The sequence below is a fragment of the Trichoderma asperellum genome, chromosome 4 (assembly GCF_020647865.1).
Source record: "Trichoderma asperellum chromosome 4, complete sequence".
Lineage (NCBI taxonomy): Eukaryota > Fungi > Ascomycota > Sordariomycetes > Hypocreales > Hypocreaceae > Trichoderma > Trichoderma asperellum.
Window position 1 is genome coordinate 2,879,296 of NC_089418.1, and position 21,709 is coordinate 2,901,004.

Sequence of the window (21,709 nt, forward strand, 5' to 3'; positions counted from 1 at the left end):
CCTGTGATGTTGGTGCTGGGATGTATTTGTAGGCATGGTTTGCTGCTGTCAATCGATCGAGAGGAGGAGAGGAATCTGTTGGGTGAAGAGGCATCTTTGCGGGGATGGAAGGGGGCATAACATGGGGTAACGGGGACTAATACGGGGAAGAATAATATGGAGAAGGCAGGCTTTGTAAGAAGAGCATAAGAAAGGGATCTGGGAGTAGCCTTGCCGTGGAGATTAGTCTAGGCCTTGGTGGAATAGGAACGAAATAGCGTCCCGTGTAGTTGCTATCGGGCTGGATCCGTGGCTGGACATGTGTCTGGCTGTGATGATTGATTGGTTCTATTCCTGGCACCTCTCTGCCTTTTCTTTGGCTGTGATGTATGTTGATACATACATGTCATGTATCTACTCCATCACGACGACTAACACGGCGGCCTCTCGCTGCAGCAGCCTCCGAACCACCTGGTCACCAGGACAGCGTCAACAATGAAACGCCGATTTCTGCATGTAAGCCAATAGCTGCCGTCAATCTCCATCTTCATCTGCGTTTCCATCTGGCCATCAGACACCCCACGCCATTGCCCGCCTCCTCTCCGGACTCGTCCAAGCGGCACGGCAATTGGATATCTAGACTAGGCAATTGAATCCGACTAGGCACCTCTCTTCTCCTGGTCTCGTTCCTCGCTCCCGAATTTAGCTATGATGTTAATATACATACGTAAATGAATAAATAATCAATTAGAAAAGAAAATCCCTTTGAACGCTACACCGCATCTGGAGGCTTCATCTACGGCAATCTCCCCTCGTCTTCCTCTTTGCTTCACTTCCCGTGGGACTGTGTGGCGCAAAGCCCACTTTTGCCCGTCACTGCCGCTCAGCATCCAATCTCTGTGTAGAGTAAAAGTGTAACTATACCTGCTAGTTGGAACTAGGCAGAAGGAAACAAGAAGGGGGGGGGGGGGGGGGGTTTGGAGAACTACTTCTTCAAACGATGGATGTGGCTGGAGATGATCCAGTCCGTGGAGCTATGGGAAGGATCTTGAAGGTGGACACTAGGCACTGCCTTCATTCTTTGGATCAAATTCCGTTACGCCTAGCGCTGCTTCTTTGGTGCTTTCTTCAGCTCTTTTGTGGAAACTTGTAGATAGTATATGCACTGTCCAAAGCGTAGCGCGGGAAGTTTGAAGCCTCGTATAAGCCGTGTTACGAAGACGAGAGAGAGCGAGAGAGAGAGAGAGCGGGCGACAATCTAGGTACATATCGAGGTTGAATTCGGTGACGTATCACTTCTCGACGGAGTTTCTTCATCATTTCATTGAAACCAACAAGCAAGAAACGCCTTGGTAAGGCCGATCAAGACAACATTCGACAGTGCCAAAACAGCTCAGGATTGTCCGATGAGGCCGTCCCGCGAAGTGGGGGGGCATCGCCAAAGCTGCATCGCCCAAAAAAGGATCCAGAAAAATACTGAAAAAGGGCCGGCGGGGCAAAGCAGCATGCAGTCGATTTGGCCACGGACATGAGGATGTGGCTTGCTTTTCCTGCCCTTGGTCTTGGTTGCCCTCTTTTTTTGCCTGCAGGCTGCATGACGGGTGGGCATCTGATATGGCTTGATGGCATGATGTCGGCATGGCATGATGGCGCGCCCCAGCGAATGAATCCACTTGCCCCGCCCCAGTTATCGGCTTCGCTCGACCGAATCCAATCTAGAGCTTGCATGCCTGTTTGTACTGTATGTGGTGCTTCAGCTATCTATCTCGAGCCTATTTTTTTTTTTCCTTTGTTCGGTTTCGTGATTTTGTGACTCTTGCTAAGATGTGTCTGGCCGAATAGCCACACCACCATCGGCCTTTACTAGCGATAGGTTGCCCCTTTTCCCCAGTGATGCTACCCAATCATGGATCGGTCCGTCCAGCCGAGAACGGCCAAAGAGAGAGAGAGAGAGTGAGAGGATACGTGAGAGGGAATACCTTACATGCCTGGATGAGATGATATCACTCACGCTCTTTGGGTTGTACTGCAGCCCTCTTGGCTGGAGCTGGGAGCTGGGAGCTGAGTTGAGCTAGGCCCAAGAGGCGTCTCTGAGTTTTATATAAATCACATCTGCCCGTCACTCCATCCAGCTGTTCTTGTCTGCATCGCCACTCATCATCAACAGCTTTCATTCAGCTTCTGATATTTCCTCATCAGTCAATTCAATTCAATTGTTTCCACTTTATAGACTTGTACACAAAAAGTTCAATTCCTATATACATCACCACCATCCAAAATGGGCAGCCTCAACCTTCCAACTGACCAATGGGCACAAGTTGTCGAGAAAGTCGGCGGACGTACGTTCTCAAACCCTCAAATCACACTTCTTCTAATACAATCTTCTTTTCTTAAACTAACATTTACATTCTTCTCTTAGCCGCCACCTACAAGAGGATCCCCGTCCAGAAGCCCGGCCCCGATGAAGTCCTCGTCAACATCAAGTACTCTGGCGTCTGCCACACCGACCTCCACGCCATGATGGGCGACTGGCCGCTGCCCACAAAGCCGCTGCCCCTCGTCGGCGGCCACGAGGGTGCCGGTGTCGTCGTCGCCCGCGGCTCGCTCGTCGACGACATTGAGATTGGCGACCTCGCCGGCATCAAGTGGCTCAACGGCTCGTGCCTCAGCTGCTCCTACTGCCAGAACAGCGACGAGTCGCTGTGCAAAAAGGCCCTGCTGTCGGGCTACACCGTCGACGGCACGTTCCAGGAGTACGCCATCGCAAAGGCCGCCCACGTCGCCCGCATCCCCAAGGGCACCAACCTCGAGGCCGTCGCGCCCATCCTGTGCGCCGGCATCACCGTCTACAAGGGCATCAAGGAGTCGCAGGTCCGCCCCGGCCAGACAATCGCCATTGTCGGCGCCGGCGGCGGCCTCGGCAGCATTGCCATCCAGTACGCAAAGGCCATGGGCATCCACGCCATCGCCATTGACGCCGGCGACGAGAAGCGCGACCTGTGCCTCAAGCTCGGTGCCTCGACCTTCATCGACTTCACAAAGTCAAAGGACATCGTCGCCGACGTCAAGGCCGCCACGCCCGACGGCGAGGGCCCCTACGCCGCTCTGCTCGTCGCCGTCCAGGAGAAGCCCTTCCAGCAGGCCACGCAGTATCTGCGCTCCAAGGGCGTCCTGGTCTGCATCGGCCTGCCCGCCAATGCCAACCTCTCTGCCCCCGTCTTTGACACCGTCGTCCGCATGATCAACATCAAGGGCAGCTACGTCGGCAACCGCGCTGACACGGCCGAGGCGCTCGACTTCTTCGCACGGGGCTTGATCAACGTTCCTTACAAGTCCATTGGCCTGAGCCAGCTCCAGGATGTCTACGCTTTGATGCACGAGGCCAAGATTGCCGGCCGCTATGTTGTTGACACCTCCAAATAAATGTGTGCTTGAGAAGTTCTCAAAAAGCTCAACAAACAAACAAGAAAGTAAAAGAAGAAAAAAGAAAAAAACAAGATGGTTCAGATACAAATCTAGGAGTATAGGTTGGCGGGTTGGTGTAGGCAGGCAAGAGTTTGTTGTTTGTTGGGCAAGGATTGTCTTATTATTGACATGTATCTATAAATGATGGCGGGGTGTAAAGGTAACGAGGTTTACGAGCAGTTGTTTATTTGGAATTAATGACACGAGAAATGAATTATATTTGATCAACTTGCTCTGAATGAAAACGTAGTCTGTGATTGTTTTAAATGGATTTCAACGAAAACACAAAGGGTATGTCACCGCTGGCTCAACTTATTTTGGGGGAATGTATGCCTCATGGTGACTTGCATCGGACATATCAGAAAATAATACATATGTAGTATATTGTGCATATATCCTCTTTCACTAAAGTAAAAACGCATCTTCCAAGTCTCTAATACCCCGCACCCTTTCCTAAACAGCTTCCAACACCACCTTTTATGAACCGCCAGGGCCACCGAGAAGAGCAAATCTTCGCACAATGCTAGGTCCGTATTCTTGGTACTAAGCGAGTAGTCAGTCATGCCATGTTTCAAAAAGCAATCGGATAGAGTGGTATGACGTACCTCTGCCTTGGTGTGGCAGTAGGATCGGAACTCGGGAGTCTGGCCGAGCAGACTGCCGCCGAACCAGGGTCCATGTCGCTGTCTCTTGTGAGTAATAACCTGGACATCCACTCCGCCGCTACGGGCACCGCCGCTGCGCTGCTCGCTGGCCTGGATTCTGGCATCGACGAGCAGCTTAATGTCTCGCTGTAAACGTCTTCCAAAGTCCTTGTAGAGGGTGCTTCCACCGGACAGGACAATGTTCTTGTAGAGACCTCGTCGAACATCAATTGGCGATTGCTGGATGACGCCATCCACAACGGTTGGCAGCGGGGTCAGGAAATCTGACGTGTAGATTTCGGGGTTGAAGAAGATCTCGGGAGCCAAGAAACGTTCGTAACCGACGTCGACAGTGACCTGGCGACCGCCAGGCTGGGTCACGACGTGCTTGGCAAAGCGGCTGCGGTCACGGTCGTAGCGGGCAAACTCCTTGACAATGTCGGGGCAGACGTAGCAGTACTCTTCCTTGATCTCCTGAGCCGTTTTCAGGGACGAATCGGGCTCGCCGCGGTCTCGCAGAAGAGACTGGACGAAATATGTAATGTCTCGTCCGGCAACGGGGATCGACTTGATCGATGATCCGATAACGTAACCTTCAGCGACCGGGATGACGTGGGTGACACCATCACCAGAGTCAATAACAGTACCGGTCAAGGATCGGTCCGAAACCTTGGAAGAGGTCCACGAGGCCGCCAGAGCCAGAACAGCCTGCACGGCAATGTACATGCCGGCACAGTTGAAAGACTCGAAGAAGATCTCGGCAGTGTTTTCTCGGTTCTCGGGAGGGTTCAGCGGCTACCAGGTGTTAGCAGCTTCCAATCACCACAGACATGTTGGAATCTTACGGGCTCGGTGAGAAGGAAGTAGTGGTCTTCGGGCTCGACTCGCAGGTACTTGAAGATGGAGTTTGACCAGAATCGCTCCATGTGGTCCTGATTGCCGGTTAGCAAGACAATGCCTCTCCCCAAGATATCACAATTGCTGATTCCATACCCAGTTCTCAATCTGACCATGGCGGATGGGATAGTGGAGGCCGTATCCAGGACCAGCCGCGGCGTTAATGGCCTCGTCACCAATGTAGAAGTCCAAGTCCTCGGTTCCGCGCTTTGAGTTCAGATGGCCGCTGGGACCAGCTCCTCCGGTCAGGAACGAAGGCTTGTTGCCGACGGCCGGACGACCCGATCCTGATCCTCCGGCGCCTCCACTGGCAGCCTTGGTCGCGATGGCGGTAGGGAAGACGAATGAAGGGGAATCGTTGCCGGCAAAACCTAGCAGAGCGAGCTCAAGTCAGTCGACGGCATTTTCGCAGACGAGATGCACATTGGCAAGGAGACGGGCGAGATGGTACCTAGCTTGGAGAAACCCGTGCCGCTGGACGAGTGTCGAGTTAGCACCTTGCATCGAGCTGTCGTCTGGAGCCATCCAGGAGAGAGGAGAGAGGGGCGGGCTGGCTGGCTGCTGCATCCACGGCAGGAAGCAATACTTACTTGTCCATGACAACGGCGGGAGTTTGGTTCGCCATGATTGCAGAGGGTGCTGGCAGCACAGGCACAAGCTCCCAGAGTCGTGACGGTGAAGCTTCGAGGTCGTTGGAGGCGGAAGAGCGCAGCAATGGCCCTTCGACAGCTGGACCGCTCGAGTCTAGGGACAGGTGGGGAGATGCGGACGTCGACACGGAGTACGTAACGTGCCTGGAGTGGCTAGGCAGGCTCCGGCTACAGAGGCACGACCGCTAAAGATAGAGGGGGCGGAGGGCCTGTGAGGCGCCAGCTCCAGTTGCTCTGACGAATCTCACCATGCCAGCCCCGCCAAGCCGCCTGGCTAGCTGCGTACTGGGGTTTATGTCGTTAAGGGGGCGCTTCTGTGGGGAGCTGCGAGGTTCCCATTGACGGTTTTCGCCCCGACGTCATGCAGTGCTGCGTGCTGTGCGAATAGCTTCACGAGTGAATGGTGGTCCACATAGGTGGTAAGTGAGGTATTTGCCTGCTCCAACAACGATGCATTATCAAATTGCAAAATATTCATTTTTGGCCTCATTCCCCCTCGTTTCTTCTCGGGAATAGTCATTCTTCATTGTCGGTTAATCATTGCATTGGGTTTTCTATAAACAGCAGCATCCAAGCGTAAAAGGTCTTTTGCAGAAAGAGAAACGCAGCCCAGCAAACAACAAAGCAAAGCCAAATAGATAGAAAAGAAGTTCAAACGACGTATCACGTATCCAAATAGTCGGGCTGTCAACGGCAAGGAAGGCGTCGCCTGCGAACAATTATGCCCACCGCTGCATCGTCTTAATGGCCTGATTCTTCGACTCGACGTCCACGCTCCAGAATCCGCCTGCCAGATTCGCTGCTCTTCTGTACACTTGCAGCAGCTCCAGCCTTTGGCAGTTCAAAATCCAGTGTGGCGGTTTTCTTTTCCTGCCGCGTGTCTGCTGCCAATTCCTCGGCTGTCTCCAGTCAGAGGCGACTGCGCTCTGCCGGCTGGCAGAACAAAAGGCGGTGGCATTGACTCTTACCATTCTTGAAAGAAGAGAAAAAAAACTTCAAAGCCTCCTAGATTTGTCCCTTTTCTTGCTCTTCTTTCTCTTCGTCCCTTTTGTGGGATCAATTCATTCGCCCTAGTCCGCCCCCTTGTTCCCACCTCTTCTCTCGTATATTGATATCGACTCTCTCATATATTAATATCGTCTCTCTCATTACCGGCAGCTGCCCGACAACGCCGTCTCATACATCTCAGCATCGACTAGCTTGCAACCAAACCCTAGCCGAAGCATGAGCAGTGGCTATGACGATGAAGGATTTCCCCCAGTGATGGACGATAATACTTGTGGTACCGATGGCGCACTCGACCGCGCTCTTGGCCTTGGTCAGAAGCAGCTCAAATGCGTCCCGGCAATCTTCATCCATGCGGGAGCTGGCTTCCACAGTCATCAAAATGAGCATGTTCATCTTCAAGCCTGCGTTGCGTAAGATTGCCCCTTGTGCCATTCCCAGACCTGCTGCTATACGACACATGTTCTGACTATGGGTTGTCGACAGGGCCTGTGAGATGGGCATGAAATTCTTAAAAGCCGGCGCCACTGCTACCGAGGCGGTTGAAGCTGCTCTGGTTATCCTCGAGAACAAGGAGATAACAAACGCCGGCTATGGCTCCAATCTATCAATCGACGGCACTGTCGAGTGTGATGCGACGATTGTTGATCATTTGGGCCGTAGCGGTGCCTGTGGCGCCGTTCCAAGTCAGTCAATTCTCTTGTCTGGTTTGCTACTCTGTTGAATACCATCTGCTCTACTAACCAGACTGCTATTGCTGTTAGACGTTAAAAATCCCATCTCACTAGCCAAGCTCATCTTGGACACAAGCAACAGACCCCTAAGCCTCCGCCGAGTCCCCCCAAATGCCCTCGTAGGCGAAGGAGCGAGAAACTTTGCCGAAGAGCACGGAATGGCAACTTATGGCAACGAATATCTCGTTTCCAGAAATTCCAGGGATCGTTTCCTGAAATGGCAAGAAGATCTGAAGAGAGCCGAGATTAGCTCCAAAGACATCAAGGCCAGCTCTGCTTCTAACAAGATCAATATGGGCAGTGCCCTGTACCAATATGATGCAGTGGCAGTGACAGATCCTCATAAAGTATTCCCTAGGGATCATACTGCGGCAATCCTGGCGGGGACATGGAATGAAGGCCAGCTTGATTCGCCATATGTCGGCACACCCAATCCAGACGTAAATGCTATTTTTGAGCCTCCAGTGTATCCAGCAACGTATGCTCGTGCTCTATCCTCCACTCCAACGAACACGCCCCGACCTCCCTCGCGACCGACACCGGGGGCTTCAATGCATACGACGCCCACTACCGCAACGAGCAATGTGAGCGTTAATTTTTCGCCTAGTCGCCTGAAACGGCACTCCAAAAACATCCATCAAGGTAGTCGTGGGAATGGCGTGAGCGCAGACGCTATTCCGGATGACACCAGGCTGGCGGATAATTCCAAGATGGCGCACTTCGATGGGGCGAAGCTTTCCAGTGAAAATACCGGTGAGCTCCAAGAAGGTTCAGATGATGACGGGCAGAATCAAGGACAAGGAAGAGATGCCTCCGTAATAAGCATTCGCGGTCTTAAGCGCCCGCTTGACACGTCAAAAGAAAACGAGGATTCTAGCTCACAGGCCGCAAAGCGCCATTTCCAGTTTGATAGTGGCAATGAAGATTTGGTCACGGACACTATTGGTGCTATTGCAATTGATGATGGCGGCCACATAGCGGCAGGATCTTCGTCTGGTGGTATCGGAATGAAACATCGAGGCCGCTTAGGGCCGGCCGCTTTGGTTGGCATTGGTACAGCCGTTGTACCTTGTGCTGAGGATGACATTGACAACGTCACTGTTGCAGCCGTAACAAGTGGCACTGGAGAGCACATGGCCACCACAATGGCGTCACAGAGATGTGCTGAGCGTCTTTATCATGGGACGCGCCGTGGCCCCGCCGGCATCGATGTTCAAGATGATGACGAGGACGCCATCATGGAATCATTCATAGCTAAGGACTTTATGGATCACCCCGGGGTGAAAAGTTGTCATTCCGCAGGCGCCATCGGTATCATGGCCGTGAAAAAGACTAGTAGAGGCTACTATCTATACTTTGCCCACAATACAGACTCCTTTGCTCTAGCATCAATGGGTGGCTTGGAAAAGGCACCGCGATGCGTCATGTCACGACTGCCTGACGGTGCTAAGATTGCCAAAGGTGGCCGCAAAGTTCAGCTGCAGTAAAGTATCAGCAACAAAAGAGAGAGAGAGAGAGAGACGAGGAATCAGGAGTTACTGCTTGGCATTTCAAGGACTAGACCAAGCTAGAAGGGACATTGGGGGCAATTTGGCACCTTTGCGCGTGAGAAGGGATACTGGCGTTGTACTCCAAGTTTTGGTTTTCTTCTTTCTTCTCCTTCATTTAAACCGCCAAAGCTTTTACCTCGTTCCTCTTTTTGTATGATATTCATATAGCGTTATCCCCCTGTATTCTTATAGATATCCCGTTTTCCAGAACTCCTCTATCTTATACCCAAGACAGATCTTGCAGATCGCTTTGAGTGGATATCCATCTCTACACTACCTTGGGTATCGGTACATAATCAATTAGAATGCGTTCCTTTCCTTCTTAGACTGCGACTTAAACTTCCAAACAAGACATCAAAAAAAGCCTTTGTAATGGGCGTGTGTAAATATATCATTTCCTCTCCTTCTTGGCCTAATTATCTTCAAGGACGCTAATGAAATCAAGGCTTTGGCGTCCCTGTAGCACTCCCTGTCTCCTCACGCCCGCTACCGTTGACAATCTTCTTCTTCTTCTTCTTTTTCCGTGGTACAACGGCAGGTTTAGCACCGTAATTGCCGAGTGCCAGCACAGTACCGCACGTGAGACATTCAGCGTTCTCTGGCGGTTCGCAGAATATGCTCAGACAGACGGAGCAGACGAATCCGGTATCGACCACCTTGCCATGGCAAAAGCAGGCCGTTCGAAAGTCGACAGTGTCATGGGTAGGCGTAATAATTGACTCACGAGCTTCTGTATCGGGGATAAGTCCAAACATAAGGTAGGTCAGCAGGCCTTGAGGGTTGGATGCCTTGAGAAAGATGCCGTTGGTGTTGAAGCATGCTTGCTGGAGGAAGGTTGAGTCACCGGCAAGAGCAATGGTATCAATGGCAACTTGGTTGTGAGCGGCCGCAAAGACGGCATTCATTGTTGGGATATATTGAGACGGTTCGGAATCTGAGACGGATATGACGACGATTCGGCCTTTGACGGGAGGAGGGGCGGTGGAATTAACGGGAGCAGCGTTAGAGAGAGTGGTATCCGACGAGCTGAGAGCTTGTGAGGCCTTGTTGATGCGGCAGAGTGCGAGAGTCAGAGCTCCGGAGAGCTGCGTTGTTACTTGATCAAGGTCTTGGATGGTGGTCTCGGCCATGAGACTCTGGATGGACGAGAAGACGGAAGACTCGATCTGTGCGAACTGGGGGTACTTGTTGGCCGATGGTGAAGAAGAGTTGTTCGTCTCAGCCGACACATCCTGCATCTGGACGTCTCCCGAGTTGTCCTTTGCGGCCGCTGGCTTCTGAGCAGTGGGATAGAGCCATACGGCGCGGTTCACGTGTGCGGCTATGACGGCGACCTGGTTGGTATTGCTGAAGGCAAGGTGGGCGTTGACAAAGACGAGGATGTTGGAGATTGCCTGAGCGAGGGAGAGGCGGGAGTCGAGGGCGGCCCAGGCACGTGGGTTGGTGTCGATGACGATGGAGAGGAGGGAGGGAGGGCTGTCGATGGAGGTGACCTCGTAGTGCTCCGAGACGTCGACGGCATCCATGTTGGGCGGCGATGGTTCGTTTTCTGGGTAGGTGGATGGATGGATGGATGGAGTGGACGTAGGCTGGCGGAGACAGCTACGAGGTCAGAATCGAGGAGGGGAGGAGAAAAATCGGAGCTGTTTCGACGTGGCTGCTCAAGTTGTGCAATGCGATGCCGGGTTTCTGAGATTTGGTGTTGTCAAGTAAGGCCAAGAAGAGAGAAATGTTGCGCAATCAAACAGCCACAGCTCAACAGGCACAATCAGAATAAAACGTCAAGACATGTCCAAGACTATGTGGTTCCATCCAACAGCTACGATTCTGTAGATTGACCACCAGCAAGTGACAGGCTCAGTCGTCCTGCTTTGCTGCAAGGCTGACTGAGATCGCGAGATGAAAAGAGGCTTGGAGGGGAGCAAACGCCAAAGCACGTGACTGTCATTTAACCACCTTATCCTTCCATCAGCTGAAATGCTCTCCCTCTTGACAAGTCCGCTATAAGCTCGCTAAGCAAACTGATGCCTGGGGCCAGTGCTAGCGACATAATGGGCTCTTATCCGAAGTCAATTGGCCGATGGCGCCAGCAGAGGTGTGAACTGTATCTGCGCCTCCAGCAGCCCAGCACTCGCGCGCTCCAGCGACGAGGCCCAGAATGAACGTGGCGGCAGCGTGGTGGCTCTGGCGATATCACTGGCTGCTATCCGGACGGCGGTAACGCAGCGCTAACACGCTGGTGACGCAGTGGGGGGTGGGGTTCGGAGCTTCGACATGCTATCAGAGTGGGACAGACGCCTGGTGGGATCTGCAGAGCTTCTTTTTATTTCACCTGGTCTTGGGGGAAGCTGTGGCCTGTGACGTCGCTATAACTTCAACTTTCCTAGACGGCTTCAGCGTCGCCGAGTCTTGCACTGCTCAACATTCTTGCCATCCGCCAACCTGCAAGGAGCTATAACAAAGCAGCAACGAGCCCAGTGCCGCACTCACGACTCGCCATTGCTCGCGTTGCTCTCGAAAGCGTTGCTGGTGACATTACAAATGCAGCCTTGGGCCTGAGTCTGTTCCAAACAAAATCTGAAACAAGCTCAAGATGGCAGCCGTAGCTGAGACTCTTCAGAATTCTGGTCCGGCTGCCTCACTCGAGGACCAGACGCTTCTCATCTTCGCGCGGTTGATGGAAGGCGGCCAGGAGGATGAAGAGACGTGCAAAGACCTGAATGCGCTGACCAAGTTGCTCAACGATGACGCCGATGCGCAGGAGAAGGACAAAGATCACAAGTCCATCACCGATCTCATTGACGGTGACTGCGTAGATACGATTCTGTGCTATCTTGACATGCGCCAGCCGGACGTTGTCCGCGGCCACGCTACTCTCGTCACCTCAGCATACTTGAGGGCCGCAGGCGAGAATGGCAAGCAGAAGCTGTCTACTTTCTTCTTTGATCGAGTCAAGAGAGGCACATACGATGACTACATTGTCGCCTTTTGCGTCGCTGCGGCCATCTTCCCCATTGTTCCGGATCTCTCCGCCGAGCTCTTCCTAAACGAAGGGTTTCTGGTTTCACTAGGCCCGCTAATGAGGAGAAAGTGGAAGAGCCGAAAAGTCGAAACGGCCTGTTTGGAAATGCTAAACGCTTCTTGCATGAACGCTGCGTGTCGAGAGGCCATTCAGAAATATTGCGTGGAGTGGCTCGAGGAGGTGGTTGACCAGGATCTGGACGGGGAAGTTCGTAGTATGAATGCGGACCCCAATGTGCACAGCGAAGGCGGCTCCATCAACATGAGAAGACATTCGGAACAAGTCCAACACCTGGCCGCTGTCATTTTGGCTAAACTAAGAGTAAGGAATCTGAATCCGTTTCCCGTGTTTTGGGAGCTACATCATGGAGGGGGGCTGTAAGAAAATTGCGTAAATCTGTTATGGCTGACTGACTCAGAATGAAGGTAGTACCCTTGAACCCATTAACGAATGACCCAAACCAACCTAGAGTTGAGGCGGCTGTCACTAGCATTGAAGATTTATCCGGCATATTCACCAAGATGATATTACGTGACGAAGATCACGGAAGACAGCATTCTATAGAGGGCCTGGCCTATTCATCGCTGCAGCCCAAGATTAAGGAAACAATCGTTAACGATCCTGAACTACTCAAGAAGCTTGTGGCAATGCTGAAAGACGCCCCCCCTCGTTCACCATCGACATATGGACTTCTTAGCATTTTTCTCAACTTGACTCGGTATCGACCTACTCTTTCTGAAGAGGATAAGAAGATGTCTCAGCTCAAGGCGTACGCAGATGCAGCTGGAAAACCAGCTGCTCCAGACACTCTGGATGACGATGATCATGTCACCAAGAGGTGCAAAGTGGTCTTTGAAGCAGGCCTCACGCCCGTTCTTGTTGCGCACAGCAAGCATGCATCCCCGGCATCCATGGCTATTATTATATCTATCATTAACTCATTCGCCATGACAAAGGCGTTCCGTGGTTCATTAGCTCAGCAGGGCGCTATTAATCTCTTATTAACTGCATGGACGAGTTTTCCGGAAAGAGAAGAGACGGGTCGCCGAATGGCCGCCCATGCCCTCGCACGGATCCTCATCAGCATAAATCCTAATCTCGTCTTTGGAGGAAATCGATCGGTCCCAGCCAGTGCCGCCATTCGACCTCTAGCCTCAATCCTTCCACCAGACCCCGCAGCCGAGAGACGAGACTTACTCCCAACGTTTGAGGGACTCATGGCCCTGACTAACCTGGCTTCGATGGAAGATGAAGAAATTCCTCGAGCCATCATTAGCAACGCCTGGTCTCAGATTGAAGAGCAGATGTTATCTTCCAATAATCTCGTCTCCAAAGCGGCTGTTGAACTGGTCTGCAATCTAATGCAAGCCCCTGAGGGCATAGCCCTGTATGCAGATGGCAACCCCCAAGCCAAGAATCGAATCCACATACTTTTAGCCCTAGCCGACGCTGAAGATGAAGGTACTCGCAGTGCAGCCGGCGGAGCATTGGCTTCTTTGACAGGCTACGAGAGCGTTGCGAAGCTAGTGTTACAGCGAGAAAAGGGCATCAAGGTAGTCCTGGGCATGTGTACGGATGCGGACGAGGGACTGCGGCATAGAGGCGTAGTTACCATCTACAATATGGTTGCGGGAGATGCAGAAGTCTGCAAACTCGCGCGAGAAAAGGTCACTCAGGAGGGCGGCGTTGAAGCTCTGAAGGACTCTCTGAAGCTTACTAGGAGGCCAGAGGTCCTAGAGATTACGGTACAAACTCTGAAGGCGCTTTTGGGACAAGAGTAAGAAGAGAAGGAGGATACGTGCTGCATCTTTTTGTTCTGCTTTGTTGATTGGAATTATATTTCTTTACGCTTGCTTTGGAGCCTACTGCAAAGTGAGAATGTTGGCATAAAAAATTCTGGCGGGCCCCTCTTTTGTTTATTGTGTATTCTCCTAGATGCATGCATTCATGAGTGTGTATTCATGTATTCAATGAGTTAAAAAAAAATTGCATCACAGTAGCCTTGTAATTTCAAAAGGTGGAATCTTCACATCATTAAATCTATAAATCTATAAAGTGTTTTTCACTCCTTTTCCTCGTCTCAGCTCTCTACCCTGTTCAGAACAGCAACGCCCTCAACGTGTCCCGTCTGAGGGAAGAAATCGAAACCTCTCAGGCTCTCAATCTCATATCTCTTGCCTTCTCCTTCGCCCCTCACCAAGACTCCCACGTCGCGAGCCTGGGTATGAACATTGCAGCTGACGTAGACGACCCTCTTGGGTCCAAAGCGTCTCAGCTGGCCGAGGAAATCGGCGTCACAACCCTTGCGCGGGGGGTCAAGGATGACGGTCGTCTCGTCGGCGTTGTAGGAGACGTTCTTGAAGAGCTCGCCGGCGTCAGCAGCAATGAACTTGCAGCGGTCTTCGCCGAGGCCGTTGAGCTCGGCATTGTGGCGGGCAGAGGCGATGGAGTCGGCGGCGATGTCGATGCCCGTGGAGTGCTGGAAGACGGAGGCCAGGGTGATTGTGAAGAGGCCCGAGCCGGAGTAGGCGTCGATGAGGTACTTGATGGATGAGGGAGACGAGGGCGGGAGGACATGCTCCTTGATGTAGTCTGTGAAGACGGGCAAGATGGAGTTGTTGTTCTGGAAGAAGGAGCCGGCGGGGTTGGTGAAGTGGTGGTCGCGGATGTATTCGTGAGTGGTGGCCTTGGAGTCGGTTTCGCAGGTTTTGATGTCGATGCCAAACTCGCTGTCGTTGCGGATGGTGTAAGGGGCGAGGTCTTCTTGCTTGGGTGGTGCAGCAGCAGCATCGCCCGTGGCATTGACGGGATAACGCTGGGTGTTTTCACGGAGCAGAATGGTTGCGCCTCGCTGGTAGTCTCCAAACTCCTTTTGCATCCTCTCTCGCTCGCGCTTCATGCCCTGCCTGACGACGTCGGTGCCGATGGGGCAGTCCTCAATATCCATGACTTTGCGCTGGCCCTTGCGCATGAAGCCAATATCAGGGCAGCTCTCGAATTTGGGCTTGGGACCGCCCTTATTCCTCCTGCTGTGGAAGCCCGGCGGGCCGTCAAAGTGAGGCGTCAGCTTCGTGCGGTAGCTGTACTGCAGGGGGCTGCCGATGGTGTCGAGGATGGCGGGGACCAGCTCGGCGGAGAGGTTGGCGAAGTTCTGGAAGGCCTTGTCGACGATCCTCCTCTTGCGGCGGAGCTGCTCGGCGTAGTCGAGCATCTGGAACTGGCAGCCGCCGCAGGTGGCAAAGTATTTGCACTGGATGCGGGAGTCGTCGCGCAGCGGGGAGGGCTTGACGATGGAGACGAAGTCGGCGACGGTCTGGTTCTCGCGGCGCAGGTGGCGGAAGACTTTCACCTTGGCGATGTCTCCGGGGACGGTGAAGGGAACAACGTAGACTTGATTGGAACCGGGCTTCATGGCTAAGCCATCGCCGGTGGAAGAGAGCTCGAGGACTTCGACTTCGGTCTCGGTTCCTTCAGCGGGCAGGTCTTCTTGCGCCGCGGTAGTCTCGCCGTCAGCTGGTGTCTCTGTCTCGGATCTGCGCGATTCTAGGAGAGCCTCGATGTCGTATCGCAAAACTTCCTCTGAGGACCCCTCGGTAATGTTCTTCTCCCGCTTGGTCTTCTTCTGCTTCCAGCTGCGATTGTTGCCGCTGGGGTTGGGTCGCTTGGGCCTGTTGCCATTGGCGCCATTGCTGCTGGTCTGAGGAGGTGCAGCTGGAGCAGCCGCGGGGGCTGAAGCAGCCGGAGAAGCTTGAGCGGTCGCCATGTGTGCCAATGGACGGAGGAAATGGATGGGTTGAGGTCTCAGGAGTCGAAAAGGCTGCAGGAATGAAGTAGTGATGCTGAGACACGACGAGGGCCGTATCAAAGCTCTCATAGACGACACGGCGATCCGGAGCAATTGGAGAAAATAACGAGAGCAGAATCCACTCTGACGGCCTATGGCTGTAATATCTCGTCGCTAAGAAAAAAATTCACACTCTCATCTGCTATATTGAGTCTTCATAGGTACTTCGTGTCGACCATAGCCAGGTAGAGAAGAAAAAATGTCTTATCTTATCACTGCCTGTGTACGTGCATATGCAGTGTTACCTATTGGCCGGCTCTGATTGGCTGCTCAATAGGGACATGCGCCGTGGCCGCGATTGGCTCCAGCACCGCTTAGCGGCCGGGGCGGACTGTCCGTCTTCCCATTTTTGTGTTGTCACTGAATGGAGCACTTTTGCCGGGCCTTGCACTAGGACACAACTTGCTGCCCGTCACGAGGCCAGAGCCCGGCTGCTGGGACGTGCAGCTGACTGGCACGATGCGGAGCTCGCCGAACGGAGTCTGTCACATAGCCAGCCGGGCCCTTGTGTGGAGATGTCTGTGTTCGTGCTTCGGGGGCTGGTTGAGGTGATGATGCTGTTCTGCAGCGGGCATCAAGCAGCGGGAGGGCGGATGAACCACTGACGACTATTTATATCGATCTCTGCTGAGGTGCATCAGCAGGGGTTGGAGATCTTATCCTGCTGTCTGTCACATTCCCCGTTCCTCGCTCCTCCTCTTATCTGCTAGTATATGGGCCCTCCTCCAATGTGGAATCGCGGGACTTGCTCGGATTAGTTTACTAAGTGTTCCGAAGCTAGGCGCGAGATCTGTCACTGCTAGAGATAACGCACGCCCTGCCGGTTGATTCCACGCAGAGGCGACTCTGTCCACTCTGTCCCGTGTCTCCTGAATATCATTCGGTAGCCACTGCTCCGGGGGTTCCATTAATAATTGGAATAGCCACCCGACGTCCCGACGCCGAAGCCGACCATCCATGGGGATTTTCTAGATCAAAATGAGTGAGTTCCCAACTTTGTTTCTTCACTCCGGCTTTGGATAAAACATCCATCTCTTATATTTTACTATACCTTGGTGCTTGGCTTATCTTTTACGGCCTGTTGACATGTGGATAGAGTCGACGTTCATTCACGGCCCTCGGCTTCTGGGGTCGCTGCTGCTGGCTATTACTCTTCCTCAAGCCATCACCGTCGATGCGGCTGCCATCCAAGAAGTTTTCCAGCAAAATGCGCCTGGGCATATCGGTGGCGTCGCCAGTGAGAGCAGAGAATGCAGCGCCATAGGAAGGGATCTGCTGGCCCGAGGGGTATGTCCGTGTGCTAAAACTGCTAAGATCTCACCCGACCCGAAGCACGATCGCTATCATTATCCACTTTGATCTATGATTTCGTGAACTTATACTAATTTTTTTTTCATAGGGCAATGCTGTCGACGCCTTGGTTGGGACGACGTTTTGCGTTGGCGTTATTGGCATGTACCACTCGGGTATCGGTGGTGGAGGCTTTGCCGTGCTTCGGGATGCCAACGGCGAGTATGAAGCCATCGACTTCAGAGAAGCTGCGCCGGCCGCCGCCTTTGAGGACATGTACAACAACAACGTGAGCGCAAGCGTTCGCGGTGGACTTGCTGTCGGCGTTCCCAGCGAAGTGAAGGGCCTCGAGTACATGCACACAAAGTATGGCGTCCTGCCTTGGAAGACAGTCATGCAAGGTGCTATTCACTTAGCCCGAAATGGATTCCGAGGTAAGTCCGCTCTTTGCTTATACTTTGATTTACTATGAATTGAAAACACTTTTGAAAGTTTTGGTATCTCTGACAAGCGGCGCAGTTTCAAACGACCTTATTCGGTATATGGGCAGTACTCTCAAAGCCGATGGAGAGACTTTTCTTACCAAGGATCCCAACTGGGCTACGGACTTTGCCCCTGATGGTTTGTCTAGATGATCCTTTCTATGTGAATTCATCATATACTAATAAGTCGTGCTAGGTGACTTGGTCAAAGAAGGTTCTTGGATGACACGCAAACGCTATGCAGAGTAAGCGCCCCCGCCTTCAGCTTTCCAACTCCAGAATAATATGCTGATGACTTCTGGTAGCACCCTTGAAAAGATTTCCGAGCAGGGCTCAGAAGTTTTTTATTCTGGAGAAATGGGTAAGTTTAATGATTGATTAGCTATCAATATCGCAATCTGCAGTTGCTAATCCACTATACTATGCACAGCCAAAACCATAGTTGACTTTATTCAAAGCACCGGTGGGACAATGACCCTCGAGGACATGGCAAATTACAAAGTTATAATTCGTCCCGTTCACAATGTCACATATCGAGGTCTTGTGCTTCACGGCATTGGGGCTCCTGCCGGCGGTACCGTCAGTCTCCAGATTCTCAAGATCATGGAGCGTTATAACTCGGAAGACTGGTCCGATCAAGATCTATCCCGCCATCGCCTTACCGAGGCCATGCGTTTTGCTTATGCTGCTCGAATCAGTCTCGGCGACCCAGAATATGTGGACGACGATGTGGAGGGCTTTGAACAGGAAATGCTTGACCCTAAGAACATTGACGCCATTCATGAGAGAATCTGGGATAACCAGACACACCCAGCCAAGTACTACAACCCTAAGAAGTTTTATGTACCCGATAGCCATGGCACCTCGCACATTGCAGCTGCCGATAAGTCTGGCATGGCCGTATCTCTGACGACGACCGTTAACCTCCTTTTTGGAGCTGAAATTGTTGAACCTACAACAGGCATCATTTTGTAAGAGATGATTTATTTATTCTTTCCTTCCGCTTCACAGCTAACCCATAGCGTCCCAGAAACAATGAGATGAACGACTTCTCTATTCCCGGCGTCAGCAACGAGTTCGGCTTTGCTCCCTCCGTCGCAAACTACATCCGCCCCGGCAAACGCCCTCTCTCCTCCATCACTCCCATCATCGCTTCTTTCCCCAACGGCACTCTCTACGCTGTCATCGGCGCTGCTGGCGGCTCCCGTATCATCTCTGCCACCGCTCAAGTGTTATGGCACATCCTCGACGGGCATGACGAAACTCTTGCGGGAGCTCTAGAGCGACCACGGCTACACGACCAGCTCATGCCGAATCACGTTCTACTGGAAGAAATGTTTGACGATGAAGTAGCGGTAGGTTTGGAGAAAAGAGGCCACAATGTGAGCTGGGTGCGACCAACCCTGAGCTCTGTACAGGCAGTGAGGAGGTTCACTGATGGTGTGTTTGAAGCGGCGAGCGAGCCTAGGCAGAAGAACAGCGCGGGATATACCCTGTAGCTGGAGCATAGGAATTTTATTGGGATGAAGGTTATGATAAATATTTTTACCAATAGAGCTAGACTTAGTAGTGATACCATTAGCATTAGCGCAAACCTGGGTTGTTGCTTTCCTATTTATAATCCTTGTGGGATCTCTGGTGTGGAAGAAGGAAACGGAGGTATACGACAATGGGGTATTTTATGACTGTTTCAACGTCTTTATTTTCTAAACTGTATCCCTATATATACAATGATTAGAACTTTTACTTGTCTTTCTTTAGCCAGCATCTTTCAGTCTCTTTCTTTCTCTCTTTTCTTCGACGGCCAATTATATAGAGCAAAACAACGACTATATCTGCATTGCCCTCTTAGCAATGTCTATTAGTATATACCCTCCGCTAACCAGTTAATCAATAAAAGAAAAGGGGGTATCTCCTAGTTCTATGTTCCTAGTATTTCTGCAATAAACTCAACAGCCAAAAACAAATACTTTACTTTCTCTTTCCAAGCGCCACCAGCCGACCCATCTGCGCCAGCCACTGCTCTTCAAACACTTCCTCGGAAAATCTCTTTGCTGATTTCCTCGCACGCAGGCGCATTGCAAGAGGGTCGGAAAGTGAAAGGGCTGCTTCGTATCCTGCCGCAAACTCGGCTGCATTCGACGCATGGAAACCTAGGGGATTCCTGTTAGTTAAGTGTTTAGTAAGTTGGGGAATTTTTACTTGTCTTACCTGTTGGCTCGCCGTCAACTTCTGTGACAATGTCCAGCTTAGGACCGCCACTGTCATGAACGACGGATATCAGACCGGCGGCTTGGTACTCCACAACGCCGATTCCAAAATGCTCATTCCACATTCCGTTAACACCCACAGACGCTTTTCTCGACCACTCAAGGATTTCTGACCAAGACGCATTGATGTGGAACTGAACATGGTCTTTGATACCCAGCTCATTCACCATCAGACGCAGTCTGTACACCCTTTTAGAATCTGAATCATCACGGACGCTTCCAATTAGAATTAGGCGTGCTTTTTCTGCGGCAGCAGTCTTTGTCTTGATGAAATCAGCAAAGGATTGGATAATAAGCGGATGGTTCTTTTCGGGACGGAACTGCGCAATGTATATGAGGACCGGCTCTCGTTGCTTTTCGCTCTCTGCGGAAACCTCGACCTCGTGTTCGAATTCGCTAACAGCCACCGGAGGGTATACGACGGCGATGGGATGCTCTCGGTCTTTTTCTCGGCGGTACGGGCCCCATAAGCTCTTCACATGGGCTTGGGTCCATGTGGAATTCGTCATGACAACATCGATGGAGGATCCAACCCAAGAGTACAGTGCCGCAAAAAGTCGCCAGTATATCCTCTTTGCAGTTCCTCTGGTTCCGGTGCCCTTGCCAGCGTTGACTCCCTGAGAGCCCACGGAAGATGTGGGATCTAGAGATTCCAGCATATCGGTAGAAATTGTCGGATAGTGTACATAGGCACCGGTAGGCACACTTCGGAACAGGAACTTTGAAAGACTAAGTGCAAATGCGTAGCCCATGGTATCAATGAAGATATCAGGCACCATGAGGGAGAAGGCATCCCAGGCCAAGACTATGGAGCCCAGAGACTGTCCCAAAAGTGTAAAGACGGGCCATCTCGAGGCCAGAACCCAGTTTCTCTTGGAGAGATAGAGGAATTGGATCGTCGGGGCGTGGAGTTGGATGTTGAATCGATTCTATACATCAGTTTGATCAGAAGCTGCTTCTCGGCGTTGTGTTGGATATTTCGTTGCTGGGGCTCGTTCTCACCTTGACTCTATTAATGATTGCATCTTTGGGAACATCGTGATCTCCGGTATACACAAAGCACTTGGCTCTTGGCCATCGATCCTGTGTCGCTCGAATAGCAGCCCATAAAACGCGCTCTCCGCCACCTCCAGCATTGCTGACGTGATGTTAATGGAATGCAACGGGGAAATTATCAAGCAACGACAGCATGTGAGGGGCGAACGGCCACCTGGAGAGAGAAGTCATACCAGAACGGGTGGAAGAAACCAACAACACCTTGCCAGTCTTGAGTGGCCTGGAGTTCACCTTTGGCGTCCAGTTTATCGGGAGTCGTCGTGCTGTCTGAGTCCTGGTGTTGATGTAGGTATTTCCTGTGCTCTTCGTCCATCAAGTTGATGAGGTGTATGCGCCGGCCATCTGTCTTTCTCCGCAGTAGCCATCCGATCCCAGAGCCAATCAGAGGAGCAATGAAGAGTAAAAATAACGGCGAAGTAACAAGAATCGTCGCAAAAAGAGCCATTGAGGGGGAATCAAGCCCCCAAAACGACGACGGCTGGCTGCATGTCGCCGCCTCTGCCGAGCACTTGTCCGCCATGCAAGCGTCCGCCCACTTCGAATCGGCAACGTCTGCTGTAAGGCTTCTTTTTTCGTGTCTTTTTTTATCGTTTAGCTGAATATTCGGCTCAAATGTACGGCGTCGTAGGTTATGTAAATGCCCGCAATGCCACAGGCCAGGGTGGAATAGCTGGTGGCATCGCCAGTGATGAGGGAGAGAAGTGAAGACAGCATGTGGGGGAACCTGCCTGTATGACTTGCTACGTCTTGACAGCTTGTTCGCAGGCCTTGGCGAGCCACTCTGGAGCGGCCCTGTGGCGCCAGCTATGGGCCGATGTGGC

General features: G+C 52.1%; 8 protein-coding genes across 9 annotated transcripts; 4 read left to right on the forward strand and 4 right to left on the reverse strand.

The window, feature by feature from the left end:
- Nucleotides 1-1,732: 1,732 nt before the first annotated feature.
- Nucleotides 1,733-3,677, forward strand: ADH1 (Alcohol dehydrogenase). Its single transcript, XM_024901111.2, has 2 exons — nucleotides 1,733-2,318; nucleotides 2,399-3,677. The coding sequence occupies exons 1-2, from the start codon at nucleotides 2,258-2,260 to the stop codon at nucleotides 3,400-3,402; spliced, it is 1,065 nt and encodes a 354-aa protein (XP_024756452.1). The 5' UTR covers nucleotides 1,733-2,257; the 3' UTR covers nucleotides 3,403-3,677.
- Nucleotides 3,648-5,957, reverse strand: ARP3 (Arp2/3 complex subunit, actin nucleation center). The gene is made up of 6 exons (XM_024901139.2): nucleotides 5,576-5,957; nucleotides 5,437-5,459; nucleotides 5,082-5,356; nucleotides 4,934-5,020; nucleotides 4,050-4,883; nucleotides 3,648-3,987 (listed from the first exon to the last, which is right to left on the reverse strand). The coding sequence occupies exons 1-6, from the start codon at nucleotides 5,608-5,610 to the stop codon at nucleotides 3,922-3,924; spliced, it is 1,320 nt and encodes a 439-aa protein (XP_024756451.1). The 5' UTR covers nucleotides 5,611-5,957; the 3' UTR covers nucleotides 3,648-3,921.
- TrAFT101_007356 (uncharacterized protein) lies at nucleotides 5,905-9,235 on the forward strand. The gene is made up of 4 exons (XM_024903871.2): nucleotides 5,905-6,063; nucleotides 6,200-7,053; nucleotides 7,127-7,326; nucleotides 7,405-9,235. The coding sequence occupies exons 2-4, from the start codon at nucleotides 6,860-6,862 to the stop codon at nucleotides 8,859-8,861; spliced, it is 1,851 nt and encodes a 616-aa protein (XP_024756450.2). The 5' UTR covers nucleotides 5,905-6,063; nucleotides 6,200-6,859; the 3' UTR covers nucleotides 8,862-9,235.
- On the reverse strand, nucleotides 8,565-11,168 carry TrAFT101_007357 (uncharacterized protein). Its single transcript, XM_024901121.2, has one exon. The coding sequence runs from the start codon at nucleotides 10,448-10,450 to the stop codon at nucleotides 9,365-9,367; it is 1,086 nt and encodes a 361-aa protein (XP_024756449.1). The 5' UTR covers nucleotides 10,451-11,168; the 3' UTR covers nucleotides 8,565-9,364.
- Nucleotides 10,941-13,966, forward strand: TrAFT101_007358 (uncharacterized protein). Its single transcript, XM_024901135.2, has 2 exons — nucleotides 10,941-12,267; nucleotides 12,372-13,966. The coding sequence occupies exons 1-2, from the start codon at nucleotides 11,518-11,520 to the stop codon at nucleotides 13,725-13,727; spliced, it is 2,106 nt and encodes a 701-aa protein (XP_024756448.1). The 5' UTR covers nucleotides 10,941-11,517; the 3' UTR covers nucleotides 13,728-13,966.
- TrAFT101_007359 (uncharacterized protein) lies at nucleotides 13,888-16,480 on the reverse strand. Its single transcript, XM_024901154.2, has one exon. It carries the CDS (start codon nucleotides 15,818-15,820, stop codon nucleotides 14,027-14,029), a length of 1,794 nt encoding a protein of 597 aa, XP_024756447.2. The 5' UTR covers nucleotides 15,821-16,480; the 3' UTR covers nucleotides 13,888-14,026.
- TrAFT101_007360 (uncharacterized protein) lies at nucleotides 16,115-19,326 on the forward strand. 2 transcript variants are annotated; one of them, XM_066128022.1, is made up of 8 exons: nucleotides 16,115-16,772; nucleotides 16,887-17,077; nucleotides 17,190-17,514; nucleotides 17,600-17,701; nucleotides 17,759-17,807; nucleotides 17,868-17,923; nucleotides 17,993-18,533; nucleotides 18,593-19,326. In XM_066128022.1, exons 1-8 carry the CDS (start codon nucleotides 16,769-16,771, stop codon nucleotides 19,059-19,061), a joined length of 1,737 nt encoding a protein of 578 aa, XP_065984136.1. In that variant the 5' UTR covers nucleotides 16,115-16,768; the 3' UTR covers nucleotides 19,062-19,326. The 2 variants fall into 2 exon arrangements, with proteins under 2 accessions (XP_065984136.1, XP_024756445.2); XM_024902105.2 differs by having other exon boundaries at nucleotides 16,750-17,077.
- ALG11 (asparagine-linked glycosylation protein) lies at nucleotides 19,248-21,645 on the reverse strand. Its single transcript, XM_024908813.2, has 4 exons — nucleotides 21,062-21,645; nucleotides 20,835-20,970; nucleotides 19,774-20,761; nucleotides 19,248-19,715 (listed from the first exon to the last, which is right to left on the reverse strand). Exons 1-4 carry the CDS (start codon nucleotides 21,406-21,408, stop codon nucleotides 19,534-19,536), a joined length of 1,653 nt encoding a protein of 550 aa, XP_024756444.2. The 5' UTR covers nucleotides 21,409-21,645; the 3' UTR covers nucleotides 19,248-19,533.
- Between the last annotated feature and the right edge of the window lie 64 nt (nucleotides 21,646-21,709).